The sequence below is a fragment of the Primulina eburnea genome, chromosome 5, assembly GCF_022965805.1.
Source record: "Primulina eburnea isolate SZY01 chromosome 5, ASM2296580v1, whole genome shotgun sequence".
Lineage (NCBI taxonomy): Eukaryota > Viridiplantae > Streptophyta > Magnoliopsida > Lamiales > Gesneriaceae > Primulina > Primulina eburnea.
The window spans coordinates 13,648,144-13,669,421 of record NC_133105.1 but is presented as its reverse complement, the minus strand read 5'-3'; the positions used below and the strand labels follow the sequence as shown (position 1 = coordinate 13,669,421).

Sequence of the window (21,278 nt, the reverse complement as noted above, 5' to 3'; positions counted from 1 at the left end):
TCCAGAGCTCTTTTGAGTTTTGCTTTGTATATGTTTGTGTTTTTCAATTGTAATCGAGATATCAGTTGTATTCAACAACAATTGAGATATAATAGCGATGTTGTTATTTCGTTTTGTTCATTCTCTAAGCCTGATTTCGAGGACGAAATCTTTTAAGGGGGGGAGAATGTAGTAGCCCGAATGCCGAATTGGGTAATTAACGGAGTAATGGTGATTAAGAAGGTTTAAGGTGTAATTTTGACCGAGTCATGATCGGACGGACCGAAGATGGTTCGGAAGCACTGAAGAGTTCGTAAGGTCCGAAGTGGGTTCGGTGGATCCGATCATTAGGTGTCAAGAGTTGATCGACACGTGGGAGTTCGGAAGGTCCGAAGTGGGTTCGGTGGATCCGATCATGAGGTGTCAAGAGCAGCTGGACACGTGCATGTTCGGACGGTCCGAAGTGTATGATCGGAGGATCCGATCATGAGCTGTCAAGAGCCAGTGGACACGTAGCGTTCGGACGTTCCGAAGTGGTGTTCGGAGGATCCGAACATGGCCTATAAATAGTGGTCGGATTTCCTCATTTTGACTCGCCAATTCAGAGAATTTCATAGCATTTCAGTCGTTTCTGACAGGTTCTAGTCTTGTTCCGAGATTTGGGCACTAGCGGGGAGCTGCTGGTCTTGTAGCAGAGCTGTGCTCTAGTTGGGAGCTAGCGGCATCAGCGGGCTAGCGACGGACGAAGGTTTGGAATTTTATCAGTATTTATCTCAGGATTATCTAGTTAAGTCTGGTAGATAAGTTTAGTGATGGTTTTCACTTCATGAATAGGCTTGGATTAGACCTGTTGTCTGGTTGTTCCAGTGGATTAGGATTGCTGTGATAGAGGTACGAAAGTACTATCCGAGATATCCTGGTTGAGTATACATTCATATATGTGTTGCATGATTATGTGGTGCATTGATATATGTCATATGATGCATGCTATTATGTCACGTTTATTACTGCACGTTGCATTTCATGTTGAGCCGTATCTCCTTCGAGATAGCCTTTGCTGTTGAGCTGTATCTCTTTCGAGATAAGCTATATCTTGTGGGGCCGCTCAGCCCTGTCTTGTCTTGTGGACGCATGGACACCGAGAGTACACAGTGGCCGACGGGTCGGGAGGGCTTCGGTGGTCCGGGACATTTTAGGTCCACGTCTGTCTTGTAGTGGATGCAGTGACCCAGAGGTTGGACCGCGCGGCACTATCCACTTGGCGCCTCTAGACTGAGCATTGTTGAGATCCTTTTGTGATTCCTGTTTCTTGACTACCCCGGTATCATGATCATAGCATGTGCATTTCATATAGGTCTGTATACTCATACTTTTGTACTGGGCGTTCTTATCGCTCACGTCCTCGGTTTTGTTTATCTTGGACACCCCATTCCCTCGGGGCAGGTCTCAGGTTGGATGGTTCCGGAGGAGCAGGAGGAGGACGTTGAGTAGCCGGTTGGTTTAGTTTCGGTATCATTTGATTCGATATGGTTGTACCAGATATTCTTTACCTTATTTTGAGTTGTTCTAGAGTTCGTTTGGGTTGTATAACTATCATTTGTTAGTTGTTTCCGCTATTATCTCTGATTAGTAATTATTAAGTTAATTGCATGCTTAGTTTTCAATTAGTAGGTGATTCTGGAACGGGTCACTACAGACCAACTAGCCCGTTAAATTATGAACGGGGATCTTATGTATGTGGCATTGGATACGTCCCTGTCAGCCCAGTACTGTGGTTTGTCTGATCAGGCATTTATTATGTTATGGGTCACTTGCTTTGAAACATCCTCTACGAAAAATGATGAAGTTATGTATGCTCAAGTATGTTCAAGTATGCAAGTATGTTTATGAAAGTTTTCACGTTATGGCACGTCTAATTATGTATGTACAAAAGCTCAAGTTTATTATGAAAGTTCAAATTTATTATGTATGTTCAAGTTTATTATGCAAGTTTAAGTTTCAAGTTATGTACGCTCTATTTTTAAGTTGCATGTGGTTTTATTATGTAGTACTCGTTATTCTCAGTTTATACGTGTTGAGTCTTTAGACTCACTAGACTTGATCGATGCAGGTGAGTATGTTGATGAAGAGATAGGAGGTGGCGACCAAGGGGCAGGCTTGGACTGAGCGGAAGGCTAAACCCGAGGACCACTAAATTTATGTTTTTATGAAAAGTTTAAAATACTCTGCTTTTATGTTGGATGTGAGATGTGTTTGAACAAGTATGTTGTTGGCAAATTTTGATTTCAAATATTATTATGATGAATGATGAGTGACGACCGTATGGATTTTATGTTTAAGAAAATTTTTAATTTTTTCCGCAAATTTTGAAGTAGTAAAAGTACGGTACGTTACAATACCTCCATAAAATCTTGGGTTATAGATAACCCGGTAACAGTGGAGAGAAACCAGATCATGGATGACTCGGGACATTAAATGACAAGCCCGGATTATGGTAGAATGGCGGAAAGGGCACATGAGTTGCGAAGCAACTAAGTACCCGGGAAGTCATGCACCCGGACAACCAGAGGCTCGAGCTCCCGGGTAAATTCTCGGCTGATGATTCACTACACAGGAAGCCTCGATAGTAGTGCCGCACTCGAGTGCAAGAACATGTAAAATCTTACCTCGGTAAGCATTCCTGATAGAATCCTACTGATGTGACTTGATGGAAAAGGTATGGAGGTGTGAAAGGAAGTCAACATCATTGGTTATAAGTGGTAGGTAGACAGTAAAAACGAGGTGATCCTTAACTATCCTTACTATAAATAGCAACTTCATTGTACATTATTGCATTGAATTACATATATTTACAACAGTAGTGATTGTTTCTCTTCGAAATTACATTGGTTATCCATTTATTTTCACCTGCTGAATTAATCATCAGAATGGCCACGTCGGACACCTCTTTGGCGCTCATTCACGAGTTTGTTTCCTTGTTTGCAAGACACGGTTGCTGTTATATTATATAGAGATATATGTTCACCACCAAATATATCTCCCTACTCATTTTCTCTCTCATCAGATTCGGTGGATAGCCCGACCTTGCTCACCCTATTCACGCGGATCGCATCAACGAGAGTATCCATCCACGACCAAGGTCGTTGATAATCTTTATTCATGCATTTAATGTAGTATTTATATGCATTTTTATTTTATAATTCAAAGTCAATGATCGTTTTAGGATTTATTTTGAAAAATTTTACTTTTTCACTACGTCTGAGAAACCCGGCGCTACCTATCCTCGACGGGTTAATGGGGCATGTAGCCTCAAAGTTTACGTGAGCCTCTCATATTTTATCAAGGGCCCATCTATGTTTCGGAGATCTAAAGTCCCTTATTTAATAACACTACATAGAAAGAATTTTGTTGCGCATAGCATTGACAAAACCATAGCTACATTTCATTAACAATATTTTAAATCCCATTGCAAAATTGAAATAGCAGCAGAATAAGGAATTGCCAAGTCCCTATACCTTTTTAACAGCTCGTTGAACAGAGCTACACAAATCCATTCATAATGAGATCAAATTTGTGAATAGAGAAGACAAAAAATTGAGAAAGCTTCCCCACATAAACTTGACCCGGCTTGACATTGCGTTAGTCTAAACACAGTATGCCTTCAAGAACCGCGGCTTAAAAACCAAAAAAAAAAAAGAAACACGAAAAGACAACAAACAAGGCAAGTATCCCTACCATTTCATTCGAACTTCTTGACTAAAAGATTTTCAAATGGCTTGTCACGTAGATAATGGTGGAGTGTCTGAATTACGCCATGTACTAAAACCAGACATGTAACGGTCACCCATAACCGCATCAGCTGTAGCAATGCTTTCAAGCTCCGCTATCTCTTCTGGAGTAAGTTTAACGGCTAATGCTCCAATGTTTTCATTAAAATTCTCAATCTTTGTTGTACCTGGTATGGGACACACGTCATTTCCCTGATGATGAACCCAAGCCAAGGCGAGCTGGGGGGGAGTGCATCCCTTCCGAGTTGCCATATCATTCACTCGATCGAACAAAGTCTTGTTATGCTCAAGATTCTCTGGTTGAAACCTTGGTAAGAACTACATGCACAACGCAAATTACTAACATTAAGTTGGACCAAATAAAGGATTACATAAACTAAAAGTAAAAACAGAACTTGGGTGCCAGAGGTTTTTCCATGATCTTATCATGATCCAGCAAAAAGCGTGAATAAACTGCGGGTATATGAAGATTAGCATTACATTTAATTCAATAAACAAGCTGGCCACTTGACTGCAAGTTTGTTAGGTCAAGCATGAAAATGAACCAAGTACTCTCTTCTGATGCAAGATTATTTAGGAAACAAGATATGTTAATCCTAGTCGGGTAAAAAAGAGCAAGACAGTGTAACTCTTGAATAAAATTTCTACGGAAATGACATTATTTTCTTCTTGAAATGAAACGGGTCAAAACACAATTACTAGATTTTCAATTTAAAACTCGGCATGAATACGTAAGCAGACCTTTCGGAAGTCCCCTTCAGTGAAAGATTCAACCACCTTTGCACCAGAAGAGAAGAACCCTCGTCCCAGAGGACTGTATGCTACTATCCCAATCCCAAGTTCCCTATACATGCCATTAAGGAAAAATGAAGTTAAAATTTTTAGGTTCCCACAACTGTAAGAAAGAACTTCATAACTCGTAACGAATCAAAATACCGGCAAGTGGGGACGATTTCTTCTTCAACGTCTCTTGTCCACAAAGACCACTCCAACTGCACGGCAGTTATTGGATGAACTGCGTGTGCTCTTCTGATCGTGGAAGCCGATGCCTCTGATAAACCGATATATCTTATTTTACCTTCTTCTACTAATTTCTTCAGCTCTCCGATCTTGAGATGCAATTGGTTAAAACATTACAAATCAAAGTACTAAAACGGATAAATGCTAGTTTACTGTTAGTCAGATACCCTCCAAAGATGAACTATTATCAATGGCTAGCTTAGCGTCAGGGAAAATAGACTTGGATACTCTTGTTTTCCAAATGGTTCCATCATGTGAAATCTTCTCAAAATCTCTTTAAAACAAATGAAAATTCATTTGTACGAGCCTTTGATTTTTAGTGTCACGTGGGCACATCCATTATAATTCAAATGCATGCCTAATTCCATAAACCTCTTACGGTAATAATACCAAGAGAAAGAGAAGTGGAGTTGCATTTAGATTAATGCATTTAGGTAGTAATGAAATCATTTCAAAGTTTGATTTGCACAGACACCAAACCATTAATTTTACACAACTTTTTCACGCGTCGAGAAAGTTTTTCCATCTTATCGGGCAATATGACCATAATCAAAACTCAACAACACTTGAATAAACAGGGAGACAAAAAAGTGGAGAGATATGAGGTTGCCCCTTGGCTCTTAAATTATTCTATGAATTTTTATATTTTTGTTTATCATATAGATGTAAAAGTAGGATGTCTTTTTCATAAATAAAAAAAATAGGATGTCTTTTCCCTAAAAGTTTTTTTATATTATTGTTGTCACCCTGCACCAAGATTATTGCTCTGCCCTTGATCGAGTTCGACACAGTTCAAAAACAAATCAAGTCAAGTCAAGATTATACTCAATCTAAATCTTGCGAATAAATAAAGTGATTTTCACAATATCAAAGTCTAGTTGAAACTCATATAACCATTTCTCCTGAATAACAGGAAATAACCATCATCGTCAGAACAACCTACGGACATAGCATATGCAAGGCTAAATTAGAAACTAACCGTGACCTCAATTGGCACACGCGTGTCAATTCGATGTTGGTAATAAAGATCAATGCATTTGATATCAAGGCGTTTCAAGCTCGCCTCACAGGCTTCACGCACGTAGTCTGGGTCGCCACGTATTTCCCTTTTACCATCGGCAAAGCAAACTCCGAATTTTGTGGCCAACTCCACTTTGTCCCTCATCCCTTCCTTCAAAGCCTGCACAAACCACATTCGCCATATCGAAAAAATAACAAATAGTTAACATTTCATACTATATTAAACAGCTTCATAAAGAAGTTATCAAAACAATTAAGCATAGGAGAGCAAAGCCGAGAATCAATGTAGAAAGAGTGAGAATCTTGCAAATGATGCTTCAAAATTCGTAAATTTCTTGTCAAAAATAAAAAATAACTTTGAGTATTAATTTTATATGGAAGTTTTCAACTCCCGAAAATACATACATACTAAATATTATAAAATTCTTTCCTAAATACACTCTTTCAAATTCATCTCTAGTCTCTATATTCATTATTCTATATATTCACTTTTTTAATCATTCTCAGAAATAATTATATATTATTGTACTCGTTAATATTCATCTTTGTAATGATCCAAAAACAATTCTATACCATATTATCAGCCGGCACAATACATTGCACAATACATTATATATTTTAGTTTTAAAATAACCTGATAATAACAACATAATTCAACATTTACAGCAAAAAAGGAAGAAGAAATGTTTCATTGATAATATAATTTCTCACAATATTGAATCATAATCAAACATACCCATGTTTTTCTGCACTTCCTGAGATAATATTCAAAAACAATATTTAATTTAATCGAAAATTAAAACCATTGGAAGAGAATTAAGATTAAAAAGAAAAAGAAAAACCCATATTTAGCTTAATAATAATAATAATAAATCACCTTGCCGAGGAGAATTTCGTTTGTGTGAGGCCCGTACATATCAGAGGTGTCGAGGAAGGTGATTCCAGAGTTAATGGCGTGGTGGATGAGATTAATCATGTCGGGATCGGGCTTCGGCGGCCCGTAGAAGGCCGACATCCCCATGCACCCCAGTCCCTGAGCCGAAACTTCCAGGCCATGAGTGCCCAACTTGATTCTTGGGACGGTAATCTCAGATTTTGCCGTCATTGCTAAACTGGGAAGCACAGAGGAAGGTATACTGCAAACAAATCTGATTGTTCGGCTGTTATTGCTCCCAAACCAATGACGGTGAAATATGTTTGACTTGTGAGTAGAAGGTAGGTAGCGTAACGGAGGGCTATTTTGTTTTGTAACTCTAATCCATATTTAAAAAAAAAAAATAGCCTCATGTAATATATTTGTTCATAATATAGAGAGATTATTTCTTTTAAAAAAAATGTTGATCAAGTCTATTTCCCCAAATATCTCGCATAATGGAACGCTGAGCTTGCTCACCAAACCTTAGAGGTCAGGCAGTATTATCTTATCAGGAAAAATTGTAATTTTTATTTGGGAGACTTTGCATTCAGAACAAAACTTTCTCTAAGCTCTCCTTCTTCTCAAAATACCCCTCAACCTTATTTTTAATTACTTGATTTTTTTTAATTTAAAGGCTCATAATGTTTCTATAGAATAAATTAAATCTTTTATCTCTTTTATCGGAGTACCACCGGGTTATATCCACCGTATTTTACGAACAGCTCTTCACAGTCCAACCACATGATCGCAACCGATGGTTACAGATGCAGATTCCTTCAGCAATACTTGCCACTACTCTAATTCGTTTCTTATCTTATAGTGTACAATAAAAGATAAAATTTTGAAAATAATAAATGAGAGGAGCTAGAGAAAAGATCTCTTTATTCAAACACAAACATTTATTTTTTACATAATAACATCCTATAGAGGAGGAGAAACTTGTTTAGCTACTAACAGTAGTTGAACTCACAACACACCTAAATTTTTAAAGAGAAAATATTACAACTTATTTTGAAGAAAAACGAAGAGGTTGAGTGATGCATTCATCTTCCTTTTGCCTACTTTATTTATACAAAGCTCCTTCGGATTTGAAACTCGGATTCCAAATCTTCATAAGCCTTTACAGCTTTCCTTGGGACCATGTAGTGGTTGAGTGGTCTTTTAAGATGGTCCCTCCACTTTCTTGAAATGTCTTTTTCTAGATTATCAATCTAGAAATCAACTTCTCGTCTTCTTTTATCTCTCTGCAATACCAGTAGAGATGAGTTTGTAAGATATCTGCTGTAATCTCATTCCGTTTTTCTTTGAAATGTTGGACTCGCCATCTAAGAGCTTCCAGCTGATCTCTATTTTTCTTGATTCTTCTCTTTAAAACCTTTAGGTATGTGAAATACATTTTATTTAGGTTTCTTTCTGGTATGCTTTACTGGTTCCTATTTACCCTTATTTATAGTATAAATTTTGGGTCCAGTTTTCTTGTCCGTTTATCAGATTTTCTTTATCTTTAAAGATAAGGAATCCAATGTTCTTTGTCATTTTTCATCGATTATTGGTAGTCCTTGCCTTCCACTCACATGGTGGATTTTCTTTTGGTTAGAAGGTTGATCACTTGTGCACTTTTAATTTTGTCGGGGAATCTTTGTCTTTTTGTATCCTCGAGGAAATCGTGATTGCGGTCCTTCCCCACTTAGTCCTGTTTCTGCAAGATTCTTCTTGTCTGCTCGAGGTTTGAAGCCCTTGCCAAATTCTTGTTCATTCTGTTTTATGCACTCTGGGCAGATGTTTTCTGACCATCTTCCCACACGTGTCATAATACAGAATTTCTGACAAGTCTCTTTACTCCCCGGAAGCTTGCTATTCCACAGCAGATTTCTTTTCTTTTCGAATAAATCTTCTACAAAACTTGTGGTTTCTTGTTATAGTATTTAATAGGAATGATTCGTTTATTGAATTTTGATAAAAATTTAAACGGAAACTTGATTTTATCCATCTCAGTGAGACAGACCCATAAAACCCATGCTCTTCTAGTAGAAATGTCGTCTTCAGTTATTGAAGCAACAAGGGGTGTTTCTTCTGATAGAGAATCCTTGATATATTTTTGGACATTTGAATATGACCTCCTTAACTTGATAAAATGAAAGGCTTCGTGAGAGCCTTTTCCTGCTAGTTCTGGTGCTGTACTGAAAAGTATAGCTCCAGAATATCTCCCCTAGACAAATAATCGTTATTTGCCCATGTTTCATGAACAGCTTCCTGGATCCATTTTGGTAGTCCTGAAATTTTCGGAAAGATGGGTGATGTGGTATAAACAGAGGCAAGAGCCCCGAATTCATACCAGGCTTTGACCTCCTTGGGATATGAATTAGGTTCATCCTTACCCTAGGATATTTTCCTGAAACATCAACCCTGTTGATAGCTGGGTTAATGCCAATTCTTGTTTTTAATTTCTCCCAATTCTGTTGGTAAACCTGAAATGGAGAAATTGCAGCTTCATTAACACCAACCTTAATTTTGCCCCTGTCAGTATTGGGTCTAAGATTGATCTCTCCCTCTTCAATCCCCGAGGTGAAGGGTTGTGTTGGAAACCAAGTTTTGGTAGTTTGAAAAACAAAGTGTTTATACTTATTGGAATAACTGGTCAAAGGAGAATGAGCTTAACTGATTAAAATCATACAACTGATAGTTGTTAATAGCTGAAGATTAATGCGTACATTATCAACGGCAACTTAAGCCAGCTGAATCTTATCTACGTCGAACTGATCAGTTGGAAACTGATCATTTGAGCAAAATCTAACAGACTGATCAGCTGGTAATTGATCAGTTGAAACAATCAGTTATGAGCTTTCCAGCAGAGTATTTTTCAGCTGATCTCTCAGCTGTACATGTCATCAGTTGAGAATGACAACTGACAAAAAGTACAAACAGACTGCAACTCGTAGTGGAACGCCGCATTTCAGAGTCTACATTGTACAAATGTCAGAAGAATATTGACGTGGCAATCAACGGCTATAAAGAATCAAATTGTATTTATTTGTTACAGTTGAAGAGATGCCTATAAATAGGCGAGAAGAGCAGTTGAAGAATATAACAAGCTTCTATTCATCTTGCTGTTACGCTGCTCAAGAACATTCACAATCTCACAGTTATCAGAAATATCAGTAGCATTCAAGGCTATATTCCTAGCTTAAATAGCACAAGTCATTTGTGGTATATTCATTCAAGTTGTGCTAAGATCAGTTTAGGAATTGTAAGAAAATTTTATACTAAGAGTTTCAGTTTTGGCAGTGTTGAGTCCAAAACTGAAGTGGGTCTATACAATCTTGTATTGATCAAATTCTTTTAGTGAATATCATATCTTTGTGATAGAAGGGATGACGTAGGAGGGATTCAATCTCCTAACATCCATAAACTCTTGTTTGTCATTTTATTTCAGTTGTATATTCTATCTTTCAGTCAGTTTACTTCCGCAACTGTTTTCCCAGTTAAACTGATTGTCATTGACTGACAAGATTTCCAGTTTCAGTTTCTTACAAAACTGACACTATATTTTTCAAAAGCTACATAATTGAAAGTGTTTATTCAACCCTCCCTTCTAAACACTTATTCCAGTAGTCAACCGATCCAACAAGTGGTATCAGAGCACAGTTAAATCTTGTCTAAGAATACTTTCATTCACTAAACTGATTACCATGGCATCTTTCAAAAAAATCCCTATGTTTTCCAGAGAAGACTTCGATGATTGGAAAATCAGGATGCATGCTCACTTAGTTGTACAAGATGATGACATGTGGTATGTCATCACTGAAGGTCTGATGAAAGTATTGAAAGCCAACACAGCATTTGCCATCACCGATGGGGCACCTCATAGAATTGAAAAACCCAGAGATGAATGGACTGCTGAGCATAAAAGAAAAGGAAATTTGGACAACGTGGCCAAGGATATATTATACAAAACGCTGGATAAAATCATGTTCAATAAAATCAAGATGTGTAAAACCAGCAAAGAAATATGGGAAAAGTTGATCCAGTTATGCAAAGGTAATGAGCAGACAAAGGAAAACAAATTATCATTTGCCGTTCAGAAGTTTGACAACATAAAGATGAAAGCTAGTGAATCTATGCATGACTATGATGAAAGGATAAGTGGAATCATCAATGAGCTGAATGCACTAGGAAAAGTGTATTCAAATAAAGAAGTAGCACTGAAGGTTATTAGAGATCTTCCCAAGAAGTGGGATGTGAAGATTATGACTATGAGGGAGTCGAAGGATCTCAACAAGATCGAACTCCACGACTTGTTTGCCGATCTTAAGGGTTATGAGTTTGAATTGCATACCAGAGAAGGAGAGCCTTCTACACCATCTGCAACAACATCTTTAACTGCAGTCAGACTGGAGCCAACTGGTTCAGCTGACAAAACTGCTGATCAATTGAGCAATGATGCAATGTCATTGTTTATCAAGAAATTTGGAAGATTCATGAGAAAGAATCAAGGAAACTTTCAGAAGAATTTTCAGAAGAACCAGACCAAAGAAGAATCCTATGTGTGCTACAACTGTGGTAAACCTGGTCACTTCATAGCTGACTGTCCTAAACCAAATAAGGACAGTCGAGGGTCAACTGATAAAGGGAAGAAGTCCTATGATCACAAAAGTAGGACTAAGGATGAGAAGAAATCATCCAGAAAGAAGCATGAAGTGCTCTTAGCTGAAGCGAGCAAATCCAAATGGGCTGAAACGGATAGTGATGAATCAGAACCTGATAGCTCAAGCAGATCAACTGAAGATGAAGAAGAAGTAAAATGTCTAATGGCAGATGATGTCCAACTGGAATCAGCTAGCGAACAAGTATTTGATTTTAGCTCAACTGATTTTACACGAGAGGAACTCATTACCACCCTGCAAGACATGGTAAATGAGTATCAAAAACTTGCTCGCTCATTCGAGAAAGTCAAAGCTGAGCAAAATGACCCCAAAGAAAATAAAACTGAAACTGAAGAATCAATTGAAGTGTTGAATCTAAAAGGGGAGATCGCAAAGCTGAAAGCTGAACTGAATGAGAATCAAGCCTTGATATGTCAGTTGAAAATCGAAATTTCAAAACATTCTGAACTGATACAAGCTTGGAACAAGTAGTTAGTTATTTTAACTGAAATGCAGAATGCTCAAAAATCAGTACAAAACTGGTTTGGGATTTAAAAATAAAATTGATTATTCTGCAAATGATGCTAAGCCAAAGTTGAATAAAGGCAAATGAAAATATATTACCTTTGTAAAATAAACTGTGGAAAATGAATTTTTAGAGCCAAGTAAACCGGCTGTTCAAAAAATCGAAAGTAAGAAAAAAGGCAAAAGGTATGGTATTGGATATGGCTATGAGAGTTCAACTGACTCAAGTAACTGGTAAGTTAAACGATTCAGTTACAAAAGACAGTACTCTAGGAATGTCTATTACAATTACTACAACCAAAAGCCAGTTCAGAAATGATATCAAATGAACAGTAAGTTGAAAAAGGACAAAAATCATATTTTTTCTTCCTCATTTCACACACCCAACAACCAAAAGCCTGGAAAAGTTATCTGGAACATTGAAACTGGAAGGTCAGTTAGACTGATCCAAGTCTGGGTTCCTAAAGGACTAATCAGTTTAGGACCAAATAAATAAGAGTACTAACATTATATTCTGTGTGTGATTGCAGGAAGTGATTGCAGGAAACAGATATAATCAAAGAATCCACATGGTATCTAGACAGTGGATGTTCAAGACATATGACAGGAGATGCAAAGATGTTATCCGAACTGATTAAATACAATGGACCAAACATTAGTTTTGGGGACAACTCCAACGATAAAACTGTGGGTAAGGGTAAGCTTATCTATAGTAACTTTACAATTAAAGATATATTTCTAGTTGAGAATTTAAAGTATAACTTGATAAGCATCAATCAGTTATGCGACAATACGAAAATAATTTCTCAGTACAATTTGGTAAACACACTTGTTCAGTTAGAAACTCAATTGATGAACTCATTCTAACTGGCAATCGATGTGGAAATACATACAAAGTTAGCTGGACTAAACATTCTTATGCACCAGTTTGTTTCGTAGCTTCTAAATCTTCTAAAAACTGGTTATGGCATAAGAGATTGAACCACTTAAACTTTAAATCTATTGCCTATCTGAGTAACAACAATCTTGTAACTGCTTGCCCAAATTAGATTTTACAAAAGAGAAAATTTGTTCAGCATGTCAGTTTGGGAAACAAGTAAGATCCTCGTTTAAAAACAGAGATTGTAAATCATCTTCCCGATGCTTAGAACTGCTGCATATGGATCTTTTTGGTCCAATACCAGTCATGAGTTTATGGGAATGAAATACACTCTGGGGTTGTGGATGATTTTTCAAGATTTTTGAAACGTCCTGATCTTTTTATTGCTTTAAAAGTACTAGAAATTTTTTTTAAAAAAATATCTCGGCAAACTTAATATACACATATACATGAAAATAATCTTGCACCATTTCAAAATAAATCATCCAACTAGTATTTGAAAATCGAAAGGGGATAGTCAACCCAGAAATCGTAAAACGTTTTATCAAACCTAAAAAGCAATAAATGTTGAAAAGTATATCCCATACTAAACTCTCAAAAACCTCTCAAAAAGCATAAATAAATAGTCTTAAAATCTTTAACATAAAACCTAAAGCATAATGCGGAAAATGTAGCGCTGGTCCTCGGGTTGTGTGCGCCATCAGTCCAGTAGTATCACTCATCAAGGCCCCCCTCAGAACCACCTGCATCCATCACACCTAGTGAGTCTAAAGACTCAACACACCATAATCTGGATAACAAGTAATACGTAATACAGTCAACATATAATGGTGAAAAATACTTGTACTTAAAATATCTTTATCATGAAGATGCATAAACTTAAACATAATCATTTTCATAAATACTTTCATGATGCATAAAACTTTATCATAAACCATTTCATGACATGCACATAAAAGTCTTGATCGTTTTCCTTATCATGACATAAAACATTTTATCTTGATCGTAATCATTTTCCTTCTTCCTTTTCCTTTTCCTTTTCATTTGTTGAATTCAGATCGTTAATTGTGACTTTCCTGATCATGCTCATGAGGGTCGTTGGATCCATCTACATAAAACCACAGTACTGGGCGGCGGGGGACACCAGCAACACTCTCACCGGTCAACTGGGCCCTGGCCTATCATGATTCGAATAGAAATACGATTGTCGGGGCTCCCTCTGGGGCCTTTTCCCATAAATGGGCTCCCTCTGGGGCCTTTTCCCCTCACGATATTCCCATTCTTCCGTTACCACATATTCGCAATGATGGAAACAAGATCGTCGGGCTCCCACTGGGACCATAACCCTCACCATTAACGAATTAGTCACAATAACTTCACATCCTTCAACATTTTTCATTTCATTCACATCACTTAGAAAAATCATGAATATCATTACATTTTTCATTTTTGAAACCAAGCATGCAACATGTATTTTAAATGTCTTCCCTCAGTCATAAATTACAAATAGACATCTACAATCATAATTTAATCGTGAACATTTCATAAACATTTTAAACATAATCATAATATCATAAAATAGCATTTCGGGCACTGCCATGACCTTGACTAAAATCCAGGTGTAAAATGACCGTTTTACCCCTGGACTCGACATTTTACGTTTTCGACTTTTTTCTTGATTTCATGACTCTAACATGTCCCAAATAATTATTTAAGCTTACGTGAATTTTTTTCGTAATTTTATTTGGCTTACAAGTTAGACTTTTTCAATTATCTTTTCTTAATTGTTTTAACGGTGTTTTGATCCCGAAAAATACCAAACTTTAATATAAAATTCCTAAATTCTAAATTTAGTCTTTTAATATTATTACAGCCCTTATGGACCACGACTCGTCCCACATGAGTCGTTTTCCAAATATTCTTTATTTTAAAACTCGTTTTGACACCTAAACTTCAACCCCGAGCCATCTCTTAATTTTCACGAGTTCGCCCCGAGCCATATCGAGCCAAAAGGTGCCCAACATGACAAAGTACCCTACTGGATTCTAAGTTAGCCAAAAAAAGTCCCAAAAACTCAATAACAAGACCACCCAACCCACTCCTTATCCGGCCGAGAGTTGCAGCGAGTGCGATAACTTTGTGTGTGATCGTGTGGCTCCAACTAACGCTATACTAACCGAGCCCAGCCCATGGACACTTGTTTAGGACCCTAATGAACCTTCCTAGCCCAGCCCGTGCCCCATGCATCGAGCCATACACGCCTGAGAGTGGCGCGAAGTCTGCACAAAATCTGTGCGCTATTCTCGGGTGGGAGTCCTTGCATGCAAGGACTCCTCCCTGCCCTTCGGTTATGAGTCCTAGCTTGGCTAGGACTCTTCTCAGACCAAGAACAGACCCTGGACGAGCCCTGGACCAAGCCAAGACCCCTCCCCTTCTCCTCCCAAGACAACCCGATCGTCCCTAACGAATTGACAGCAATTTACGTTCCTTTCTTTTTCTTGTTTCTTCTTTCTTTCTTGGTTTGATCGATCTAGGTGTGGTGTGTGGGACTCTAGAACACAAGCGTAAACTTACCCTAACCATGGTAGCCCCTAACATAGACAACACATGAGCTCTTTCTAATTTTTTAGAAAATACTGGAATTAAGAATGAGCTCTCAGCAGTAAGAACTCCTCAGCAAAATGGTGTAGCTGAGAGAAGAAACCAGACCCTAAAAGAAGCTGCTAGAACAATGTTTGCTGATTCTGGTATTTTTCAAAAGTTTTGGGCAGAAGCAGTAAACACTGCATGTTATACTCAGAACAGATCAATGATTAATAAGAATAATTTGAAAACACCATATGAGATCTAGCATGGACGAAAAAGTGTGGTTTCTTACTTAAAAATATTCGGCTGCAGATGTTTTATTATTGACAATGGCAAAAATCATTTAAAAGCCTTTGATGCTAAATCTGCAAAGGGAATATTTTTGGGATATTCTTCAATAAGCAAAGCTCATATAGTTTTTAACAAGAGCACATTAAATGTTGAAGAGCCTATACATGTTGTTTTTGATGAAACTGTACTAACTGATAAGCCAACTGATCCAGTTGAGCTAGTTGATCGATTTACAGATATATCAGTTTGGAGGATGATCATGAAGAAGAAAATCATATCAATCGAAACATCCTTCAAACACCAGAACCTGAAATTGTGGATCAATCAGTTGAACAGGAAGTCGTTCCTGAAAGTCAGTTGGTAGAGCAAAAAAATGATATTCAGTTACCAACTGAAACAGCTCCAACTGAAACTGTAACTGAAACTGAAACAGTTCAGTTGCCTTCCACAACTAAAACTGTTCAGTTGCCAACAGAAGCAATTGCTGATACAACAAATGCTGAAGTCGGATGGAAGAAATCTCACCCACCATATTAGGTAATATGTAATCTATCTGACCCGGTAAGGACAAGGAATCAAATGCTTAATTTGTTCATTCATTCCGCTTTTGTATCGCAATTTGAACTAAAGAAAACTGATGAAGCTCTTGCTGATCCTAACTGGATAAATGCAATGCAAGAAGAGCTAAATCAGTTTACCCATAACAAAGTCTGGGATTTAGTTCCAAGACCAGTTTGCAAAACTATTATAGGTACGAAGTGGGTATTTAGGAATAAACTGAATGAAGATGGTTCAGTTGCACGCAACAAGGCAAGACTTGTAGCACAAGGGTATAGGCAGGAAGAAGGAATTGACTATGATGAAACATATGCACCAGTTGCAAGACTGGAAGCAATCAGAATATTCCTCGCCTATGCATACTTCAAGAACTTTAAAGTCTATCAAATGGATTTGAATAGTGCCTTTCTGAATGGTCAGTTGCAAGAAGAAGTCTACGTTGAACAACCTCCAGGTTTTATCAATCACTCATTTCCTGATTATGTTTATCATTTGAACAAAGCATTGTATGGTCTTAAACAAGCTCCAAGAGCTTGGTATGAAACTCTTTCAAAATTCTTAACTGATCACGACTTTACTGTGGGATCAGTTGACAAGACTTTGTTCAAATTTTCCAAAGATGATCATATTTTACTTGTGCAAATTTATGTTGATGATATTATTTTTGGGTCAGCTAACCCCAAATTATGCAAGAAGTTTGCTAAGTTGATGCAGAAAAAATTCGAGATGAGTATGATGGGTGAATTGACATTTTTTCTCGGTCTGCAAGTAAAGCAACTGCAAACTGGTACTTTCATCAGTCAAACAAAATACACTAAGGAATTGCTCAAGAAATTTGGTATGGAAACATGCTCGGCTGCAAGTATACCCGTGAGTTCATCAGTCAAACTAGAGAATGATCAAGGGGAATATCAGATGAGGCGATACTATACAGAGGTTTAATAGGTTCATTACTGTACCTAACTGCTAGTCGTCCTGATATTATATTTGCTGTTTGCATGTGTGCTAGATTTCAAGAAAATCCTAAGCAATCGCATTTTATAGAAATTAAAAGAATTTTAAAGTATCTTAAGGTCACACAAAATGTGGGATTATGGTACTCTAAAGACTCTTCTTTCAATTTAGTTGGATATTCAGATGCAGATTATGCAGGATGTAAGCTAGATAGTAAAAGCACCAGTGGATCATGTCAGTTTCTTGGAGACAGACTGATCTCTTGGTTCTGCAAGAAGCAAACATCCATTAGAAACTTCCACAACTGAAGCTGAATACCTTGCTGCTGGAAGCTGCTGTGCTCAACTGCTATGGATTCAGCAACAACTGAAAGATTATGGAGATGACGCTAAAGAATCTCCCATATTCTGTGATAATATGAGCACAATTGCGATTACATATAATCTATTTCTTCACTCAAGGACCAAGCACATTGATGTCAGGCATCACTTCATCAAAGATCATGTTTTAAAGAAAGCTATCAGACTGGAATATGTGTCAACTAAACAACAATCTGCTGATATCTTCACCAAACCATTGTCAGAGACTAAGTTTTCTCACTTTCGCAATATACTTGGTTTAATTGTTTTATCTTAATCAGTTTTATTGCAGTTTTGCCAACTGCCATTTTATCAGCTTGTCATTTATCAGTTTGAGCTTATCAACTGATGGCAGTTGAACATTTATCAGTTACGATATTCAGTTCATTAACCGTTTCTCAACTGATGTCAGTTAGTCTCTTATCTTTTTCCGTATTCAGTTTGTTATATATTGATCAACTGATCTTAGTTTGTTTGCAGAAAGTAAAGACAACGATAAAATAGATAAACATTTCATTTATTATAAACTGACCGTACTAGTTTAATTTCCTTTTTAACAGCATACCTCCACGAGGTCAACCAACCAGAAATGGCCCTCGTGGAAGTCTTCAAAAAGCCTTCTGAAATCGTTATGCGTTTCAAAGTCCATTTCTCCTTCTTCAGCATTAGTAGGTAGACACCTTCATCAGTGAAGATATCCACCTCATCAGCAACACACAGGCGCTGCATATATTTCTTCAGTAGTGCCACATGTTCGGAGGTGGCACCTGCTACTCCCTGTAGACTGTGCTGGAGATCTTGGATTTTTTTGCCAAAAGCGGAGAACATTGTGGAAGACTTCATCTTCCATAGCAATCTTTCTTGTTTCATAGGCTGATTCATTGAACTCTTCAACCAAGTAGAGAACCTTTGACCTACTCGGACCTGCCATTATATCTCGTGATATATTTTTGCTAATGTGTTTAAACTAACTTTGTTGCTTTTATTTATAAGCGCGGGTTCAAAGCATCTGAAGAGACGTAATCTTTAGCCTCAGCGCTTCATCTTTTGAAGCACAAGATATGTTATTTTTTGTGTCATTTATATCTTCGTCTTTTTACATGCATTTATTTAGGGGGAATATCGATTTTAAAAAGTTAATTGAGAAGACAAATAGTTAGTGAATTTTCATTTGAAACGATTCAGTTTTACAACTGATCGTTCAGTTGATAATTTATCTAATCTTCTCTTGTAAGTTAACTAATTAATCGTATTTTATTCCAAATCAAATGTTGTGACTGCTTATATTAGCATTAAAAGCTGTCTTTTACTGACTAGTACTTTGATACGTGGACTCACGTAAATCATCAATTTGTTACACACGATTTTACCACACGAACACACATTTTCAAATCAAATTTTTTCTGGACTGACACGTGCCCAAAAATTTGAACAGTCACCAACATATATCATCTTCCCCGCTTCAATTCAGTTCTTCTTTACAAGCACTTTCAGCATTTCCCGAGCAAAAATCTATCCAAAGCAGATCTTCTTTCTCGCAGATTTCAAGCAATCAAATGGCATACCAGATCCCAGCTCACCTCATGAATGCAATGGCGATTGACTTCGACTCAATCTTCACTATGAAAGAGGAGGAAATCAAGAATATCTTTCTGAAATTGGAAGAAGCCGGTCTGAAGTAGTTTTTGGGATTATCTTCCCAGGAAATCTATGTCAAAGAAATCCAAGAACTCTACGCTACTGGCTATGTTACTCAAGAAAGACATATTTCATCGACTGTAAGTGGTCAGTTACTGATTATTGAGGAGGAGTTTTTCTGCAATCTCTTCCATCTACCAGCTGACGGACTTATCAATTTTTCTGAGATAAAGGCATCTGATATTGAGGGAATGCAAACTACCGTTTTTGCTGCTGGTCAGAAGATCAAAGTTTCTGATCCTAAGAAGGAACTGAAGCCAGAAGTACAACTACTGTCAGATATTGTAGCCAAGGGCATCTTAGCCAAGGCAGGATCATTTGCTGCCGTCACTCTCGAAAAATTTCAAGCCATGACTGCTATAATGGCCGGAAGGAAGATGAACTGGAGAAACATCATCTTCAATATTCTGAGGAACATGTTTCAAACTGCCAAACAGTCCAAAGGCTTTGTGGTGCAGCTCATCCATGTGCTGAAAGTTAAAGGTTTGATGACTGATGATTCTAAGAAATCATCGAAGATAAAAAAATTCAATGCCAAGTCTGTCCAGCCGCCCAAACAGAAACTGGACATGTCACCTGAGCAGTTCATTAAGGTGAAGAAGGAACTTGGGACAGAATCAACTCCCAAATTAGTCAAGAAGGGTCGAAAGGAGATTGAAAAGAAAACAATCAAGCGTAAGCTGATTGTCAGCGAAACCGAATCTGAGAAGACTCCTTCACCCAAAGTTGTGAAGAATCCACGTACTTTAAAGACCAAGCCTACTACTGTTGTTGGGACAATCCCAACTGATAGATTGAAGCTGTCTGGAGCTGAACATCCTATCAAGGCTGTCTCACTACAAGCAATCCCAACTAAACCCTCAACTGAGGTTCAGTTTCCTTTATCCTCAATTCTACCAAAGAAGAAGGTCACCAAATTTGGTGATAAAAAGAAACTTGCTGGAGTTAAGGCGCCTTTAATCACTATTTCTGGCTATACTTCTTTACCTATTTCCAGACCAAAGGGGATAGTGATCCAAGAACAACTATATGCAACCACTTCAGGGTTGAGTCTTACTCCTACCTTAATTGAACCCAAGGGCAAAGGGAAATTTTATGAAGAGCCTAGGCCAATCAATGCTGTTCAAACACATATCGATCTTATTTGGCAAGAGATCAATTATTTTCCAGAAGACAAGCTCAAGGCTTATGATCAATGGATAAAATTCAGAACAGAGTTTTTGCTAAGCAACTTAAGAAGAAATCCATTCTGAAAAGATTTGTTGACTTGGAGAATCTCGTTCTAAAGGTAGTCAAGGCCCCTACAATAGTTCAAGCTTTGGAACATAAGCATTATTTCTTCAACCAACTGAGAGTGAAGAGACTTCAGCAGATAGTTACTCAGTTGCGATTAAATAATGATCCAACTAGTCCGACTGCTTTCAATGACAAAGCCGTAAATGATCAGTTGGACTCCGATCTGATTTCATTACAAATGAAGATCAAGGACTGGGAAACAGGTCAAGAACTGATCATCCCAGCTGCCTCTCAATATGTATCAGAGGAGGCAATTGAACCATCAATTCATGAACCTTCAAAAGAACCAGCTGCTGCTCCTTCTACCTCAGTTGCTCCTTCATCCTCATCTTCAACACCTCTATCTTCTAATGCTGATCCACCGCCTTATTCTGAAGCTGATTTATCTCTGGCCAATCTAGATGAAGTCATCAAATCAGTGACCTTAGATATTCAGCTGGACACTTCTAGATCAGTTGAAGATGTAACTAAAAAACCAGCTGATCAAGCTGTCATTTCTGAAGAACCTGCTGGAGAAATCTTGTTTGAACAACCGATAGAGTCGGTTCAGTCAGAAGTTGTGACTGAACAAGCAGTTTTGAAGCAATATGTACAAGTAGTCATTCAAATGACTGAAGAGGATCAACTGCATTCAGTTCTGACTGAAGAACCTGTTCCTTTGCCAATTGAACAACCAATTGACGATCCAGTTGTTGAACCAACTGAAGAATCAGTTATTGAACCAATCAAAGAACCCTCTAATTCTTTTGCTCCTCTATCTGTCTC

The 21,278-nt window shown here is 37.6% G+C and overlaps 1 protein-coding gene across 1 annotated transcript; it reads right to left on the bottom strand.

Moving 5' to 3' along the window:
- Positions 1–3,491: 3,491 nt before the first annotated feature.
- On the bottom strand, positions 3,492–7,044 carry LOC140833042 (auxin-induced protein PCNT115-like). The gene is made up of 5 exons (XM_073197421.1): positions 6,685–7,044; positions 5,767–5,967; positions 4,704–4,876; positions 4,509–4,611; positions 3,492–4,085 (listed from the first exon to the last, which is right to left on the bottom strand). The coding sequence occupies exons 1-5, from the start codon at positions 6,910–6,912 to the stop codon at positions 3,759–3,761; spliced, it is 1,032 nt and encodes a 343-aa protein (XP_073053522.1). The 5' UTR covers positions 6,913–7,044; the 3' UTR covers positions 3,492–3,758.
- Between the last annotated feature and the right edge of the window lie 14,234 nt (positions 7,045–21,278).

Bases quoted from the DNA above. Each gene is read 5' to 3' on its own strand.
- LOC140833042 (XM_073197421.1), bottom strand. From the start codon at position 6,912: ATGACGGCAAAATCTGAGATTACCGTCCCAAGAATCAAGTTGGGCACT. The intron at 4,877-5,766 runs GTTAGTTTCTAA...TTGCATCTCAAG, and splicing joins GTGTGCCAATTGAGGTCACG to ATCGGAGAGCTGAAGAAATT. The intron at 4,086-4,508 runs GTCTGCTTACGT...TTGTGCATGTAG, and splicing joins CTGAAGGGGACTTCCGAAAG to TTCTTACCAAGGTTTCAACC.